Source organism: Coenobita brevimanus, chromosome 29, assembly GCF_032717465.1.
Source record: "Coenobita brevimanus isolate Jiangsu-jjx chromosome 29, ASM3271746v2, whole genome shotgun sequence".
In the NCBI taxonomy this organism is placed as follows: domain Eukaryota; kingdom Metazoa; phylum Arthropoda; class Malacostraca; order Decapoda; family Coenobitidae; genus Coenobita; species Coenobita brevimanus.
The window spans coordinates 4,068,078-4,087,665 of record NC_136982.1 but is presented as its reverse complement, the minus strand read 5'-3'; the positions used below and the strand labels follow the sequence as shown (position 1 = coordinate 4,087,665).

The 19,588-nt window shown below is 43.7% G+C and overlaps 1 protein-coding gene across 1 annotated transcript in view; it reads right to left on the bottom strand.

The window, feature by feature from the left end:
- LOC145395049 (potassium voltage-gated channel subfamily KQT member 1-like) overlaps positions 1-19,588 on the bottom strand; it is a 1,161,165-nt gene that overhangs the window by 467,247 nt on the left and 674,330 nt on the right. The window contains exons 10-11 of the mRNA XM_080268799.1: positions 19,154-19,285; positions 7,861-7,937 (exon numbers count right to left, since the gene is read on the bottom strand). Coding sequence (XP_080124925.1) covers positions 7,861-7,937; positions 19,154-19,285 — 209 coding nt within the window. The remainder of the gene's footprint in view (positions 1-7,860; positions 7,938-19,153; positions 19,286-19,588) is intronic.

Genomic DNA, 19,588 nt, shown 5'->3' with positions numbered 1-19,588 from the left:
GAGAGGTGGAAGAGAGAGTTATATGTAGAAAGAAAGAGAGAGGTGAAAAGATTAGTAAGAGAGAGTGAGAAGAGAGCGGATGAGGAACTTGGAAGGAAATTGAGTGTAAAGTGGAGGGACTGTAAGAAAATGTTCTGAAAAAGAGGTGAAGAGAATAAGACAGGATGGAAGTGAGGTTAGCAGAGGAGTGAAAGATAAAAATGGTAGATTACTAGTGGAGAAGGGAGAAAAAGTGAGCAGATGGAGAGAACACTTGAAGGAATTGTTGAACATACAGGATGGAAGTAATGCGAGTATAAGTGGCTGGGGAATGGCTGGGAGAAGGAGGGAGGTGAGAAGACAGGAAGAAATCAGTAGGACAGAAGTTGTGGAAGCAATGAAGAAAGTTAAATTGGGGAAAGCCCAAGGAATTGATGGAGTGTGTGGTAAAATGCTGAAGCATGGGGGAAGAGATAGTAGTAGAATGGATGTGGAAGATGTGCAGATTGGCCTGGGAAGAAGGTAGAGTCCCGGAGGATTGGAAGTCAGGTATAATTATTCCCTTCCACAAAGGAAAAGGGGAAAAAGAAGTGTGTGGTAATCATAGGGGCATTTGTCTTCTTAGCATAATAGGAAAAGTGTATGGTAGCATACTTACTGACAGAGTTAGAGAAAGAACAGAGGAATTAGTTGGAGAAGAACAGGGAGGCTTTAGGAAGGGAAGAGGTTGTGTAGATCAGATATTCATTCTTAGATCTTTAGTGGAAAAGTTTCTAGAGAAGGGAAAGAAGTTGTATGCAGCTTTCATGGATTTGGAGAAAGCATATGACAAGGTGGATACACAAGGATTGTGGAAAGTATTAAAAATATATGGAGCAGATGGGAAGTTGTTGAATGCTGTGAAGAGTATGTATGATGGTGCTAAGGCTGCAGTGCGTGTGGATGGTGAACTAAGTGAATATTTTCCTTTGAAGGTTGGGTTGAAACAGGGATGTGTCATGTCTCCATGGTTGTTCAATCTGTACATGGATGGAGTAATAAAAGAGGTACAAGGTAGGGTAGTGGATGTTGGAGTGGCCCTGGTGAGAGAGGATAGTGTTTGGAAACTCCCTGTACTGTTGTTTGCAGATGATACTGTGTTGTTGAATGAAGACGAAGGGGAGCTGCAAGGCTTGGTGGATGAGTTTGGGAGAGTGTGTAAGAAATGGAATCTAAAGGTGAATGTACGGAAGAGTAAAGTGATGGTCTTTGAGAGAGGTGAAGTCAGTGAATGTGCAGCGAGGTTGGATGGTGAGGAATTGGAAAATGTGAGTACATTTAAGTACTTGGGTAGTGTGATGAGTAAAGATGGAGGTTTGGAGGGTGAAGTGCTTGAAAGGGTACAGCAGGGAAGAAACGTTGCTGGTTCTTTGAAAGCAGTGATAAGAAACAGGGAAGTGAGCATGGAAGTGAAAAAGTTACTACATGACAGTATTGTGATACCAATCTGATGTACGGAAGTGAAGCTTGGACGTTGTTGGAAGGACACAAATCAAGAGTGAGAGCAGTGGAAATGAGTTATTTAAGAGGAGCCTGTGGAGTCACGTGGAGAGACAGGCTGACGAATGAGGATATAAAGGAGCATTGTGGTGTGGATGTGGATGTGATAGGAAGCGTTATGAGGAACACACTGAGGTGGTTTGGCCATGTGGAGAGGATGGAGGGTGAGAGACTGACGAAGAAAGTGTATGTGAGTGAGGTGGAGGGGGGATGAGGGAGGGGGAGGCCGAGGATGAGATGGAGGGATGGGGTGGAGAGGTATATGAAAGAGGGAGGTGTGAGCTGGGAGCAGGGCAGTGAAATGGCGGGGGACAGGGTGACGTGGAGGCGATTTGTTTGTGGCCACCCCAAACGGGATTGAGATGTCTGGCAATAAATAGATGGATAGAACTTAATCATCTTGTTTATATACTTGTCATGACATGGTTCTACTACCTTCCTCCTTTTTATTCCCTCCTGTTTATGTACCACTTTCGTACCTGCAATCCTATTACTTTGTATTTTGGGCAGCCAAAACTACACATTCATATCGCACCAAAGTTGGCACAGAAATCACAAAAAATCGCAATGTGAAAAAACTTGGTCCTATCACAATTGAAAAACTCTTACTATATTTAATGAGCGATCACATTTTGACCAAAAAATGCTGCTCCTGGCACCTGGCATAGGATCTCCATAGAATTTTTTGTCCACAGGTACAAATAAAGTACAGTAATCACTCTAATATCCAGACGCCCAATAACCGAACATCCCCACTACCCGGACCTTATCATCTTGGGATCCAACATTCCCCCAAAAAAAAAAAAAAAAAAAAAAAAAAAAAAAAAAAAAATTGATTTTTTGCCGTCCGTAATTTGAACTTGCCGCGCGCGCCGCGGGAGAGCATTGTTTTGGTGCGTCATTCCTCCGACATCCGGTAGAGCGCCGCTGCATCCTCCCCACTTCCCGCCTGTCTCTCACCGCAACTGGACCTACACTCTTCGCAATGGCTGCCCACGTGCTCCCTTTTGTGGTGGTGGCATACTTGCTGCAAGGCCTCCTGCTGCTCTCAGGCCTCCTCTTAGTGTGTGTGATGATGGCCCCGCCACCTGAGAAAAGGAAGAGAGTGGTGTTGACTCTGGAAAAGAAGAGGGAGATATTGGAGAAAGCTGATGTGGGTTGGTCTTCTTCCCGCATTCTCCGCGAGTACAACCTGGCCCGGTCAACTTTGTTCGATATCAAATGTTCCCGAGACAAACTCGTGCAGTACACGGCTGACTTCTCGTCACGAAGCAAACGCAATGTGGAAAGGAAGGTTATGTTTACCCCCAAGTTTGCAGAAATCGACCGATCCACGTTGATTTGGTAACGACAGCAACGTGCAGCTGGTGTGATGGTACGTGGAACGGAGCTGAAGGCTGCTGCTGAGAAGTTCGCAAGGCTTCACGATGCCCTAGACTTCAAGGCATCCGAGGGTTGGCTGTTCGCGTTCAAGTTGCGACATGGCCTTACTAACCGTAAAGCACATGGCGAAGCATTGGACGCTAACGAGGATGGAGTTGAGAAGTTTCGGCCCAAGGTGAAAGGCTTGATCGACAGGGAGGGCCTCACTCTCGGTCAAGTCTATAACGCAGACGAAACTGGCCTATTCTATCGCTCGCTGCCAACGAACACTCTAGCCGAGGAGACGGAGAAGCATGTACCTGGACGCAAGCTAACAGCATGCACCGGCTTAAGCCCGTTGTTGTTGGCCGTGCAAAGCAGCCTCGGTGCCTTCGTGGGGTGATGGATGTCCTTCCTGTCGTCTGGTACCATTCATTGAAAGCATGGTTCACAGCTGTGATTTTCAAAGACTGGTTTCACCGTCACTTCGTCAAGGAGGTCATCCAGTACCAGACGAAGACACTGGGAATCCCTCGCAACCAGGTAAAGGCTCTCCTTCTGCTCAATAATGCACCTGCCCACCCGTAAGACAAGGACTTGGTTGCTGAGAATGGCCGCATTAGGTGCATGTTTCTGCCACCTAATACGACTGCTGTCATTCAACCCACGGACCAAGGAGTGATCATGGCAACAAAGCGCCTGTACCGTCAGAAGTTCCTGGACGAGGTGATGGTCGTTCTCGAGGACGAGGACGAGCACAGGGAAGGACGGGACACACGAGGCAAGCGGACTTTGGAAAACCTTCACCGCTACAACATCGTCTGCGCTGAACAACTGGGCTAGTGCATGGAAGGAAGTCCCTGTGAAAACTCTTGAAAATGGTTGGTCTCGTCTGCTTCTCGTAACGGATGTGAAGTACGATTTTCTAGGGTTTGACGTGGATGACTTCCATGCACGGCTACGTACGCACGGCGACGTTGTTGATGTGGACGATGTTCGTGAGTGGTTGGACGACGACGAGGGCGATCCTGGGTATCAGACATTGTTTGATATCAAGATCGCATCTTCGGTTGCTGGTGTCAGTCCCGAACTTGAAGATTCCGACGACGAAGGCGACGATGATGCGGACTCCTCTCAGCAGGACACTACTCCAGCCATCCCCAAGCTGAGCACACTCCGGGAACATCTAGAGTTCATCCTAGACTACCCGGAACACCCGGACTGCAACAGGGAGATGGGGCCCTTGGGACTCGTGGAGGAAGTGCGTGCTTTCAGGCAGCGCATCATCAATCGCCAGAATCGTCGGTCCTTGCGTCAGTCAACGATTGACAGTTTTTTCAGGCCCGTGACCCCCGCTGTGCTAAGCCCTGGCTCCACTCAGTTGCCTCCCCAAGACAGGCCCTCATGCTCCGAGCCACAGCCCAGCACATCAGCCACAGTGGAGTCACAGCTCGACGTGAGTTTGCGGCTTTCCTCAGAGTCTTCTGCAGTGGGTACGCCATCACCACGACCCAGCGACGCACGCCTTGGTCGCCTGCCAGTGATACTCTCGGACTCTGACAGTGAATAAACAGCAAGAACTTCTCCACTAGACCACACGGGAATTTTGAGTGTTGTGCAGTGAAAAAAACGGTGTGTTGTGTTAAGGTTTTCGAGCTGAGAGAAAAGACTCAGTGGAAACAAAATTTAACGTAAATAAACTTCTTTGTTTTGGCTTTGGAAAATAAAAAAAAATTGGGAAAAGTTAATGTGCAACACAAAATTAAACTGGAACATTATTTGGAGTAAAGTGAACACTGTGAAGAGAACGGACTTCTGTGTGTTATTGACTAAGTTCAGTGCAAGACTTCAGGAAGAGTGTACTGCAAGTGCTTCAGGAAATCGTTCTTACTGTCAGAGTCCGAGAGGAGGCGGTTATTCATCGAGGTGGCCAGGGACTTGCTATAAGTAGCCAGAATGTTTCATACTGTACTTTTTTCCATACTATACTTACCAGAATGTTTCATACTGTACTTTTTTCAATACTATACTTACCTCATGCATGTGCAGTAGGAATGTGTTTTTCAGAGTTAGGCTAGGTTAGGGTCCATAAGTACCAGAATGTTTATTAATGTATGAACATACTTCTAAACCCTCATTTATGTTTCTTTTGCATTTATTTCAGTCATTTATGTGCCTTATTGATGTGATTTGTGTGTTAAATAAGTGCTATGCATGTCCAGAGGGAGTTGTATAGGTGTTTCTCTGAGTTAGGGTCCATAAGTACAAGTCCATAAGCTGGGGCCCAATATCCGGACAAAACCAATAACCGGACCTACCAATGGCTCTATTACTCTGGATATTGGAGTGATTACTGTATTTCAAACTTGCGTTTGGACAACTTGGGTTCCATTCCCGAAGCTGCAAATAATATGATCAATTAGTTCTGCAAAAAATCCAAGTGACAACGCTACACTAGAATAGCACATAATCGCGAGAGCCCTCCACAGGAACAAGTGCGAGGGGCCCGAAGGGCCCACGAGCACTTGTTTATTTGCTAAATTAATATCTAAGGCATTAATTTCATTTAATGGAAAAGGTGGTAAGGAAGTCACTATACTGTACTTAGAGACACAGGTGCTTGACACAGCTGTTTTGGTCCCAGGATATGTCTCGTAGGTAATTACGGCGCTCCAATTGGATTGAGCCTGTGTAGGTTTATATCCAATGGGTGGTTGGGTCTAATGCTCAAGTAATGACACTCGGGGATGAGTGAGGCTGGTCACTCTCATCTTAAATGTCAGGACCAACTTGTCTAGCCCCGGGCTCCTACGCTCCTCATGGGGCAACGTAGGATTGGATGTTGAATAAATGAATGAAAGAATGAATGAATGATATCATCCACAGATATTTTTGTCTACACTGTATTCAAAGACCACAATAAGAAATTTCCTCAAGACAAACACTTAAACAACCACACATGTGGCCATGGGAGCCAAAATACTCTGCATGCATAAGGTATCTGTTGTCATGACTGTCCTAAAATCTGGTCTCGGTTCAACCTAATCTTGATATATCTATCAATGTATGTGTAGTTGTCAAAACTCAAGTTAATCAATATAGTAATGAACAGTACTGTAATTTCATTTTCAAATGCTTTATAATGTTGAAGGGGATAGTTAATGTAGTTGACTGTAATGAATGCATCTTGTTGCAAGGTACAGCTGAGTTTGCATCTGCTCCCCTAGTTGAGGTGAAGCTCCAGTCACAGTTAGTTACTGGTTCCGTTCGTGCAGGTGTTGCTGACCAGCTACCTGTAAGAGGGATCACTTTCCTTTTGGGCAATGACTTGGTGGGAGGACAAGTGAGTGCAGTTCCCTGTGTGTCAAAGAATCCCCCGCGTGAGGATAGGACTAAAGAGCTAGAAGCCATTTGTCCTAAACTGTTTCCCACTTCTAACGAGAGCTATAACGATGAAGACCAGCCACGATAATGTTGACAGCAATGGCAATGCCGACGATGATAGAGTATTGGGTTTGGCAATACTTTGTTTGTCCAGTTGACTGACTCTAAGGTACACGATTCTCCCCAGATTGATGTAAGTGCAAGGTTAGCAGAAATGCACAGATCTGCTCCAAAGACTGCCACTCTAACTGACTTAGCAGTCAGGGAAAATGAAAGTGAGTCTGAATTGTCAGATTATTATTATTTAAGGCCAAAAATGAAAACCTCCTAGTGTTGCTCATGATTGCGAGTGGGAGAATGTACATCAGGTAGTGGTTCCAAAACTCTAAAGGCAAAAGTTTATGTCCACTGCTCATTATAATTCTAGCAGGTCAATTGGGGGTGCAGAAGACTCTCTCCCACACCTAGCAGCACTTTTACTGGCCTGGAATCCATCAAGATGTATCCCGGTTTTACAGGTCATGTCACACATGTCGTCTAATTGGTAAAAGCAACAAGCCCATCCCAGCAGCGTCTTTGATTCCTCTACCTGTGTTTGAGGCCCCATTCGCTAGAGTCCTTGTTGACATTGTTGGCCCTATGCCTAAAACTCCCTAGGGCCACCAGTTCATCCTCACAATGTTAGACATGGCCACTAGATATCCCTAAGCCATTCCCTTGAGAAATATTTCAGCTAAACTGGTTTATTAGTAGTTCAGTACTACTACCAAAAAAACACCATACCTCTATGGTAATTAAAGTTGTCTGCTCATAAGACAACAGACAAAACAAAAGATACAATACATTACTGCAGTGTCACCTTTAATCATTTTAACACTACAAACCCCACCACTGTATTGCATTTCTAAGTAATGGGTAAGAATAACCAACTATATATACAGTACTGCAATTTCAGCTTAATGTATTGGTAATGAAACATGTTAACAGATATCAATATGTCACTGACTTACAAATAACAATCACTATTACAGACTTGCAACTGCAATATTACAGGGTATATACACTGCTCAAAAACATAAGTTGCTAAACATCCATAATTCACCGACTGTACAATTATTAGTGGTTTCTGAGATCTGTTATTAAGCTGTGTACAATGCTCAAACATTAAAGAAAGTAGGTGAGAACAATAGGCAATGTGTTGCTGTATATAAGAGAAACAAATATACAATGACTAATCTCACAGCTGTTTTGGTCCCAGGATATCATCCACAGATATTTTGTCTGTATACTGTACTGAAAGACCACAAGAAGAAATTTCTTGAAGACAAACACTTAAACAATAACACATGTGGCCATGGAAGCCAAAATACTCTGCATGCATAAGGTATCTGTTGTCATGTCCTAAAATCTGGTCTCAGTTGGCTGAACCTAATCTTGATATATCTATTAATATATGTAAATTTGTCAAAACTCAAGTTAATCAATATAGTAATTAGCAGTATTGTAATTTCATTTTCAAATACTTTATATGACTTAACTGCTGTCATTTCATATATAAAAATAAAAATCATATACCGGTACCTGTACTGTACTTACCATCGGAATTCTTTTTGGTTAGGATGGCGTCGGAGGATTCTTTGGTGACAGAATCTTCACTATGACTTGCATTTAATCTGCAAAGGATAGACATCACTGGTCATAAATTGGTGTATGTACTTCTACTCCTTCATCCCCACCACTGTGATTGTCATACATAGTGCAAGGTACAAAGTACATTATGTTTCACAGTTCCTTAATGGCACTAGTATGTGTCTCAGCATTTTCTAACACAAGTTAATCTACACAATTTATGAAGTAAATTCCCAAAGCATTCTTGCTCTTCTTGTTTTCTAAATATACATGTTAATGCTCTTCTTGTTTTCTAAATATACATGTTATTTGTAGGTTGGCAGGGGTGCTCACCATCCACACACTCGATTTAGTGCTGCTCTTGGGTGCCCGCCCTTTCCACTCTTCCTTCCTTCTTTCCATCCTTCCTTTTCAGTCATTCTTTCCTTCATTCTTCCCTCTTCCTTCTGCCTATGGGTGACTCTACACTGAGTGACAAGCTAAATGGTTTCCTGTACACCAGGAAACCATTTACTATGCTGGGTAGTAACCATATAACCAAATTAAGGCACAAGGTGGTTTAGTGGGCAAGTAAGGCACTCCAATCGGACTGAGCCGGTGAAGGTTTTATCCAAGAAGTGGTTGAGGTTTATTGCAGACGTAATGCTACTCAGGGATAAGTGAGGCTGGTCACTCTCATCTTAAATGTCAGGACCAACTTGTCTAGCCTCGGGTTTCTACACTCCTCATGGGGCAACACTGGATTAGATGATGAATGAATGAATAAATTTATAGTAAAAAAAAAAAAAATACATTTTTTTATCCACAATGGAGTTATGGAAATGCTTAAGGATATGTGGGTTACCACATTAGCATGGTGGCAGTGGCTAGCATAGTGACCATCTTAACAATAAGTACCTAAGTCAAGGCAAAAGGTGGTAAAACCTACAGGAGTTAGAATCTGAATAAGAGAATGACCCTACAGTTTTACAAAATTTTTTACAAAATTATCACAACAAATGTACTCGTCAGGTGGTGCCAGACTGATATTAGGCCATCTAACAATAACCTCTCCAGGACAATATCTCACCACTCTTGTGGTGCAAGACTGACACAGGGCCATCCAACAATACCCACTCTGGCACAATATCTCATCATTCTTAAGTCCATGGTGCCTCCTTGCCTTGCATGGCAAGTAGGCACTGTGGAAAGGATGAGTAGGTCAGCATAATCCCTCAGTGAAGCACCTAGCTAGATGCCATCATAACCTTCTAAGGCAGGAACACTGGAATTTGAACTATGCAAAACCTGTTCATTCTACTGTTTTTTAATGAGAACGGCTAAAGAAACCTGCCACTGCAGATGCAAGGGGTCTCCCTCAGTAGGGTGCTTGTGAATTCCCCTTGACCTCTAGGTTCAGAGTGGATAAGGCACTAAGAAAATGGCAATGGCTACTGCTGTTCTTGGCTTTGTATGCTTAGTGGCTGTGAGGAATGCATCATACACCACCCTGCATGAGGAGTCTTGTAATGTAAGGTCTCCTCCCTTGTCTTTCAGTTGTTCTTTGGTTCTTTATTCCCTCATTTTTGTTCTTTATTAATCTTTTCTTGCTCTGAGGAGAAAGGAAACTTGACTACACTATCTATCTATCAATTGCCAGACGCATTAATCCCGTAAGGAGTGGCCACAAACAAATCGCCTCCATGTCGCCCTGTCCCCCACCATTTCACTGCCTTGCTCTCTGCTCACACCCACCTCTCTCATATACCTTTCCACTCCATCCCTCCATCTCATCCTTGGCCTCCCCCTTTCCACCTCAATCACGTACACTCTCCTCGTCAGTCTCTCGCTCTCCAGCCTCTCCACGTGGTCAAACCAGCTCAATGTGTTTCTCCTAATGCTTCCTATCATGTCCACATCCACACCACAATGCTCCTTCACTTTCTCGTTTGACAGTCTGTCTCTCCAAGTGACTCCACATACTCCTCTCAAATTACTCATATCCACTGCTTTCACTCTTTGACTTCTATCCCTCATAGGTCCAAGCTTCACTTCCATACATTAGAGCTGGTATCACAATACTGTCATGTAGTAACTTTTCACTTTCATGCTCACTTCCCTGTTTCTTATCACTGCTTTCAAGGAACCAGCAACCTTTCTTCCTTGCTGTACCCTTTCAAGCACTTCACCCTCTAAACTTCTGTCCTTACTCATCACATTACCCAAGTACTTGAACACACTCACATTTTTTATTTCCTCCTCATCCAACCTCACTGTACATTCACTGACTGCACTTCTCCTGAAGACCATAACTTTACCCTTCCCTACATTCACCTTTAGATTCCATCTCTTACACACTCTCCCAAACTCATCCACCAAGCCTTGCAGCTCTCCTTCACTTCACTTAACAACACAGTATCATCTGCAAACAATGGTGCAGGGAGTTTCTACACAATGCCCTATCCCATTAGGGCCACTCCAACATCCACTGCCCTACCTTGTATCTCTTTTATAACATCATCCATATACAGATTGAACAATCATGGAGACATGACACATCCCTGTTTCAATCTAACCTTCACATAAAAAAATTCACTCAGTTCACTATCCAGACGCACTGCTGCCTTAGCACTCTCATACATACTCTTCACAGCATTCAGAAACTTCCCATCTACTCCATATATTCTTAATACTTCCACAATCCTTGTCTATCCATTTTGTCATATGCTTTCTCCAAATCCATGAAGGCCACATACAACTTGTTTCCCTTCTCTAGAAACTTTTCCACTAAAGATCTATAAATGAATATCTGATCTACACAACCTCTTCCCTTCCCAAAACCTCCCTGTTCTTCTCCAACTAATTCCTCTGTTATTTCCCTAAATCTGTTACTAAGTATCCTGCCATATACATTTCCTATTACACTAAGAAGAAAAATGCCCCTATGATTACCAAACATTTCTTTTTCCCCTTTTCCTTTGTACAGGGGAATAATTATACCTGACTTCCAATCCTCTGGGACACTACATTCCTCCCAGGCCAATCTGCAAATCTTCCACATCCATTCTACTACTATCTCTATACCCCATGCTTCATCATTTCACGACACACTCCATCAATTCCTGAGGCTTTCCCCATTTTGACTTTCTTCATTGCTTCCATAACTTTCATCCTACTGATTTCTTCCTCTCTTCTCATATCCGTCCGTCTCCCAGCCATTTCCCAGCCACTTATACTCACATTACTTTCATTCTCTATGTTCAACAACTCCTTAAAGTGTTCTCTCCTTCTGCTCACTTTTTCTACCTTCACTAGTAATCTACCATTTTTATCTTTCACTCCCCGACTAACTGACTGATGATAATAATGATGACGATGCTCTGTCTATCTACCTACAGCTAGACACCATAACCTGTAAGGAGTGGCCATTTGACTCTGAGTTGTTTTACAGAGACACTAACCCTCTGCCAACTTGTTTGCTGACACATAGGGAACACATATGGGTTGGATATATGGTCATCACACAGCACTGTAAATGGTTTCCTGGCTTACAGGGAACCATCAGGTTTGTCACTCAATATAAATCCACTTGAAAATGAATGAAAAGTAGAGTAACAAAAAGTGACAGGAGAGATGAGTGGAACAGGAAAAGAGAAGAGCTGACATAGAAAATGAATGATAAGGTGAAGGAAGAATTAGGCAACATTACATCAAGTGAGTGGATGATGGTCGTCACTACCTACCACAATCATGATGATGATAATTTAGTTACTCATCTATTTATTGGTAGGTGGTGATGACCATCATTCACTCACTTGATGTAGTGCTGCCTACTTCTTCCTTCACCTTTATCAGTCTTTTCGTGTCCCCTCTCTTACTATTTCTCACCATCATCCACTCACTTGATGTAGTGCTGCTTACTTCTGCCTTCACCATTATCACTCTTTTTCTGTGTCTTCCCTCTTCTCTTCCTATTTCTAACATCATTCCTGTCATGTTTTATTACTCCTCTTTCCATTTCAGGTGGATTTACATTGAGTGACAAGCCTAATGGTTTCCAGTAAGCCAGGATATCATTTACAACGCTGGGTGGTAACCACATAACCAACCCATACGTGTTCTCTACATGTCAATAAGTGGGTTGGCAGAGGGTTAGTGTCACTCCCCGTAAAACAACTAACTCAAAGACTAACAGCCACCACTTACGGGATTATGGCGTCTGACAACAGACAGATAGATAGATAGATCTATTTGTTAATTATGTTTCTCACAAGGACCATTTGGTTTTCTGCAGGATTGGACACAATTCTTTAACCCCTTAACCGCGGGGCGTCACTTTCGTGATGCACGGGCGCAATGGATCATACCGCGGGGCGTCACTTTTGTGATTCTGTGTTATTTTGATTTCTCCCGGGCTTACAAGTGGTGGCTTGTATCATCTATCAGTACTGCCAATGTCCAACAATAGTCAGCACTTCTAATCTCATCTGTACTCCCATCCATTGTTGACAATTTAGCCATTTTTCCCCTTTCTTGACTCCCCGCCCTACGTCCCCTCCATTACCCTCTCCTCTCACCTGCCCGGCTGCGCTGTGCTAAGCAAATCTTCCCCAGAATTTTCCACTGATTTCTTCCATTGAAATAAGCCCTATGCCCTGTTCTTATACAAAATAATTTATACAAAGAAGAAATAAGGTAAGTGATAGTCCCATACACCTGGAATTGGCTAATTATAACCTGACAACACCTCACATGCACTTGTTTGCTAATTTCTCCCGGTAATTTCCCCTTGAAATATGCCGTATAATCTATTCTCGTAATAATATATATATATATGAAAGGAAGGGTATAATCTATTCTCGTAATAATATATATATATGAAAGGAAGGGAGAAGCCTAAGTGATATTTACATTCACCTGGAACTCCTTATTTTTTTATGTATTGTCAAGATTTCCTACCAATCATTTCATAGCATGTAAATTAGCAGCTGTCACCCTATTGACATTGTAAATCCTTGCCTGCCCATATACACCGCGTCATTCAGTTCCTTGTCGTCCTCTGAGGTGAAACCACGTCGCACTGGAGCCCCGCCATTTCCGCCGCTTCTGCGCCCATTGCAAAGGGCCCTATGACTTCCACCCCTAGGAAAACTCGTGTGGGAAGCAGTAAAGGACTTAGTGACTCAGTAGTGGAACGTGAACCGGCAGAAAAATCTATGATAATGATGGATAGTGACTTTGTTCCTTCAGGTGAATCGTGTGATGAGCCTAGGGAGGAAATCGTTACAGAATCTCCTAGTACGAGTGCTTCAGTGTCCCAAGTTATTCCCAGCTCCAAGGGAAAGGAGCCCTTAGTGGAGCAAGAGAAGGAATTTGGGAAGGGAGTGAAAAGGCGGCGGATTAGCCCCGGAACAATGGCCCCGCGTGACCCAGCCCACCATGAGTCCCGAGGTGAATCACCCCCCTGCTCCCCAAGCCCCAACTCACTAATTTCTTCCTCATCTTCAGCGGAATTTTCTCCTGAGTCTTCGTTGTCGGAGTCTCCACCAGCACCTACAGCAAAGGCAGGCCGTAGGGGAAGAGGTAAATCCCTGACTCATAAAAGCAGAGTAGCGACTAGCGTAAGGGCTGCTAGTGCTACACGGCAACCTAGGGTCAGTGAGAGTGACCTTGAAACAGTCCAGTCTACCTCACAGCCACCCTCCACCCTCACCCACCCTACACCGCCACGACAGGGAATCCTGGACACCTTCGTGTGGACGGAAGGTTCCGATTTCGTCCCTGAACATCTTCATTTCGACGAGAGTTCCTCAGGGATACAGCCTGTCTTCACTCTTGAAGAGGATGCTGAGTGTGTGGACTTCCTTTTGGCCTTCCTCGATGATGAAGTTATGCAGCACATATGTGATGAGACAAGTAGGTACGAATCACAACTTGCTGCAAGTGGTGCAGGTGAAGCGAAGATGCAACAGTGGACCGTGCTGGGAGTGCAGGAGCTGTATGTGTTCTTCGTCCTCATGCTTCACATGCCACATTCAAAGAAGCATGAGTTGGATGAATACTGGTCCATAAACCCCTTACTACCCTTACCCACCTTCAATAAGTACAGTACAAGGCCAGAGATCGCTTCCGGAACATCATGGGAAACCTGCACTTCACCAACAACGATGTACCTTCCCAGACTGACTCATTCTGGAAGATCCAGGAGATTCTGAGCAGAATGAAGGATAAGTTTATGTCATTCTTCCACCCCTTTCAGAAGGTTGTCATAGACGAATCTTTGGTTTTGTTCAGAAGACGTCTTAGGTTTGTAGGGTACATTCCAAGCAAATGCCATTGCTTTGGAATCAAGTTCTTTGTACTGTGCGACTGTAAGATGGGGTACATCCTTGCCTTCGTCATCTATTCAGCCAGCACTGTCAATCAGGACAAAACACACCCCCTTGGCTTCTCAGGCTGTATAGTGAAAGTGCTGCTTGAAAGGTATTTTGGTGGGAATCATGTGCTGTATACTGACAACTATTATACAGCACTGAAACTTCCTAAATATCTTTCAAAGCATGGCATCGGCTCCTGTGGCACTGTGAAGAGCAATCATGCCCACTTCCCCAAATTCCCGGAGGCAGGAAACTCGCAGCGAGGAGACATGCACCTACGCAAGTCTGAGAGATGCTGGCAATACGGTGGCATGACAAAAGGGTCGTGCACATGCTCACCACCGTACACAAGGGGAAAATGAAAGACAGTGGGAAGGTCGACAGTAGGACAGGCAAACCTGTGAGGAAACCTGATGCTGTCACAGACTAAAATATCAACATGCGGCTGGTGGACAAGTCCGACATAATGATTGGAGAGATCGACTGCCTCAGGAAGAATACTAGGTGGTACAGGAAAGTTTTTCTGCATCTCATTGACATGACGATGCTGAACGCCTTCATCCTGTACAAGATGAAGGTAAAACCACCCAGGTCCTTCTCCCTGAGGTTGTTCGCCAGGACTTGTGTTCAGCAGCTGCTTGAGAGATATGGTATGGTGACAGCAGCAACTCCAAGGCGCCATGCCGTAAGACTTCCCGACAGAGTTGAGCAGAGGGTGTACATGGATTGGCACAGACTGGTGCAAGTGCATGCCACAACCAAGAGGAAGGCTGCGATCCGCACATGCCAGGTGTGTGCACATACCACCCGACGCACACCTGAGCACAAATGCACCTCTTGGCAGTGCGTTGAGTGCTAGGTTCCCCTCTGCGTTGCCTGTTTTTTTTATTACAAGAGCCTGAAGCAGTTCTAAAATTGCAAGTTTTCGTTTTCGTTTTTAAAGCCTCCAACATGCTTGCATGTGTCGGCCTTGGTCACCTAATGGCGGCTCTCCATGCTGCACGATCCATTGCAGCCTCCCTGTTCAGTCCTTTAACCCTGAGGTCATACTTAATGACCTCGTCCCATGTCTTTCTCGGTCTACCCCTCATAACCCCACCCCCAATATTAACACTTCTCACCTTCCTCACCCAATTATCATCCCCCATCCTCTCCACATGTCCAAACCATCTCAATCTACCTCTCCTCATCACAACACCAATACACTCCAGTCCCATCCTACCTCTCAACTCTTCCATCATAAACCCAGCCCCTCCAGGCCTTGGACGCAGGGGCGCACTGCACATCCACCTAATCATTGTCATTTCTGTACGTCTGAGCCGGCGAATATCCTCCTCCTTCACTGCCCAGGTCTCACTGCCATACAGCATTACACTCCTAACACATGCTGCATACAAAGACCCCTTAGCACGTAGGGAGAGTCCTCTCAATATCAGGAGAGGCAACAGCTCCATGAACTTCTTCCAACCACTTCTCACCCTAGCCACAGAGCTAGCTCCAGCCCCACCTCCAGCACACAACATGTCTCCCAAATAACAAAACTCTTCCACACACTCAAGAGATTCACCAGCAAGTTCAATCCTTTCATGTCTGACAAACTCCAACTGCTCACCCCAACACACCGTACACATAAAATCAGCATTATCTTGCAGTCTACCTCTGATACCACTACATCTCTTATGCACCCATTTATCACACACACTGCACAAGATGGAATTACTTCCCACGCCCTTGTGGCAAACTGCACATGGCCACTCTCCCTCGTCTTTGACAGTACTGCTATCAACCCTAGATATCATCACTTTTGTTTTATCTGCATTTACCCTTAAACACTTGTGCCCCATACCTCCTCTCCACTTCCTAAACCTTTCCTCCGCCTCCCTTTCGTTCTCTGCAATCAACACCAAATCATCAGCATACAACAACTGCCACAGGAGTCCATTTCTAAAGTCACGTGAAAGGGCTTCAAGTACCATGATAAACAACATGGGACTCAAGACTGACCCCTGATGCACACCAACATTCACGGAAAACTCATCACTCAAATCTCCATTCACTCTCACCTGGGTGTGAGCACCCACATACATAGCCATAACAACCCTAACCAGCCACTCCTCCAAGCCAAGCTTTCTCATTGCCCACTTCACCACCTCTCTTGGGACTCTGTCAAAGGCCTTTTCCAAATCAACAAAAACAAAATAAAGATCCCTTCTCCTACCAACATATTTTTCCTGAAGCTGTCGAACAATGAATATAGCATCAGTGGTCCCCCTGCCTGGCATAAACCCAAACTGCATCTCATCAATATTCACTCTTTCTCTAATCATACTCTAAAACTCTTTCCATTACCTTCATTATCTGATCTAAAAGCTTTATACCTCTATAATTTCCTCTTTCCAGGGCATCACCCTTCCCTTTATACACATTTACAATTACACTCTTCAGCCAATCATCTGGGACAACACATTCATAAATAATCCAATTTATCAGGTCAGTGACTAAACTCAACCCTATATCGCCTGAGGCCTTCAGCATTTCGGCAGTCAACCCAGACACACCTGCTGCCTTCCACACCCTCATCCTGCCTATTGCCACACTCACAGTAGCAGTATCAATCAAAGGCCAAGGGCCAGACACTGGATCTGCTGGCTCCAAACCTTTCCTGTTTCAGTCAAACTCCTCATTCAACAACCGGTAATAATCCTCTCTCCATGCATCTTTAATATCCTCACTGTTCACCACTATCCTTCCTTCATCATTCTTCACACACTGCTCACCTATAATATCCCAATTATCCCTCTTCACTTGACCTGCCACCCTAAGTATCATATTTTTCCTTTCCCCATGATTTAGGTTATCAAGTAATAGTCTCTGTGACTCAGACTTTGCCCTGTATACCTCTCTTCTAGCCCTACGCTTGGCAGCCAAATATTCCTCTTTGCTACCACTCTTCTTCCATTCCCGGAAAAGCCTTCTTTTCTCCTTAACTGCAGCTTCTACACCCTCATCCCACCACCAAGTTACTTTATGTCTTGGTGGTCCTCTTGTCCAACCGCAAGTTACATCAGTAACTCTCAAGAAATTGTTCTTGAGGGCTCTGTACTGTTCATTAACGTGTCTGTCTACAGCTCCCTGTTCAGCCACCACTCTCCTCAACTTGCTATAGAAGGCATCCCTTACTACTTGGTTTTTCAGCTTCCATATTTTCCTCCTAGGTACATAAGTCCTCCCTTACTACTTGGTTTTTCAGCTTCCATATTTTCCTTCTAGGTACATAAGTCCTCCCTTACTACTTGGTTTTTCAGCTTCCATATTTTCCTTCTAGGTACATAAGTCCTCTTTTTCATTACTTGTTCTTTAAGCACCATATCACAAATCAATAGTTTGTGCTGCTGCACACACTCCTCACTTCCTATAACTTTAACATCCCTCACTAACCTCCTATCAGCCCTCCTAACCAGAAAATAATCTATCTGACTGCTATTTTCCCCAGACTCATACGTAATTAACCTACTGTCTCTTTTCCTAAAATATGTGTTGCACACAATCATGTCCGTTGCCTCCCAAAACTCGAGTATCCTTTCCCCTTCTGCATTCCTTAGACCATACGCACATCCCCCATGCACTCCTTCATAACCTTGTGCTGCAAGTGGAAAATGTAAATAATGTGTAAATAGCAGGTGAAAGCAATGGATGTAAATATGATGGAACAGTGTAATATAGTTTTATAAGTTACTGCAAGTGACAGTGCATAACGTAGTGTAAGTAAAATGGAAGTGTAAATATTGAAAATACAATAGATAATGTAAATAGAAATGTAAATAATTAGTAATATAAGAATATGAGTACAAATACTTGAAGTTATGACAATGAAAGTGAAACCCTGGCTCTCTACGTATTTTACTGAAGGAGAAATTGAATGCCTACAGTGACAATAAACTACTATTACTGCAGGAAACTTATGGATAAAGACTGCAGATATATATAAGTGTTATATAGTAATAGGAATATAAAGTGTGAGTGTTTTTATGAATAATAAATGACAGAATACCAGCGGGGAACGAGCGCAAGTGAGAGCTTCGTACGCGCTCGTAGTTTTCATTGCTTTCACTTTTTTTTTTTTCTTTTTTTTTTTTAAGTATGGATTCCAAACTATTTGAAAATCATAGAATAGTGTTTCTAGTGATAATATCAGGCTGTGTAATCATATTAAGGGGTGTCGGGAAGTGTAAAGTGGAGACTTCCTTACCCAAATTCAGAGGTCTCCACAAGTCCTACGGTACTCGACGAAGGCTCAACAAACATCCCAGGAGGAAGCTGAAGATGTGCCATATGCATATGTAATTATAATATTCTAGGACTAATAACTGATTTTTGCCAAACATTTTTAGAAAGTCTGTCGGAGCACGAATATCCTAGCGGGACACGCAAGTCACGCCAAAACAACCCCGCAGTTTAGGGGTTAAGGCACTGTATAATCAGCTTGCTGTAGTTGACAAAGTTATGTGCATCAGTATACCACCCACCCACTGGATGTTGAAGGTTATGTAGAATACTATGATACTACTATAGTAGGTTTGTTTTCATCTGATGGATATGGGTTGCTCTCTCAGCCTGAATACGAAATCATGGCTGCATGAAATTTCAGCGCCTTAGTTATGAAGCAGGAGAGAGTCTCCTTGGTTAGCAGTCAAATTTATCCTCCAACATGACTACAAAATCATTAACAGCTAAAAAGGGGTTATAGATGTTTAACATACTAAAAAAAAAATGAGCTATCATTAAGATGGCAAGGTTCTGTGAGTCACTATACCACACAATGGCTGGAACTGAAAGGGCATGTCAGTCTCTCTGCCACTCACAGACTAAAACTAGCAAGGTGTTTGAGTCACTATAATACCTACCTGCTTGAGTTGACGAGGTTCTCCAGTGCGTGGTTGGAGTCTGTATGTCTGTTTCTGATGGAGGGGGAGTGGGCATTTCTGTGACGCCGGATGGTGGGTAAACGGGTCACAAAGGATGCATTGTGCTTGAAACTGTGGGGAAAAAAATATGATAATATCTGGGTATTCACATGATACGAAACTGAAAACTACATATAACACTGGTAGAAATTAAATAGCAATAAAAAATGCAGCTAGGCCACCCAATAAATGATGCCTAGGTAAGAAGATATAGTGTACTAATTACAATTTATTAGCAAAGCTCTGATGACAGAAAATTTGACTTACTCAAAAGAACAGGAGGAGAAATGAAAAATACAACTTAATTCTTAATCTTAGCATATTTAAGAGGCAGCTAGTGCACTTTGTAATAGTGTAAAAGCACTGGAGTGGAAT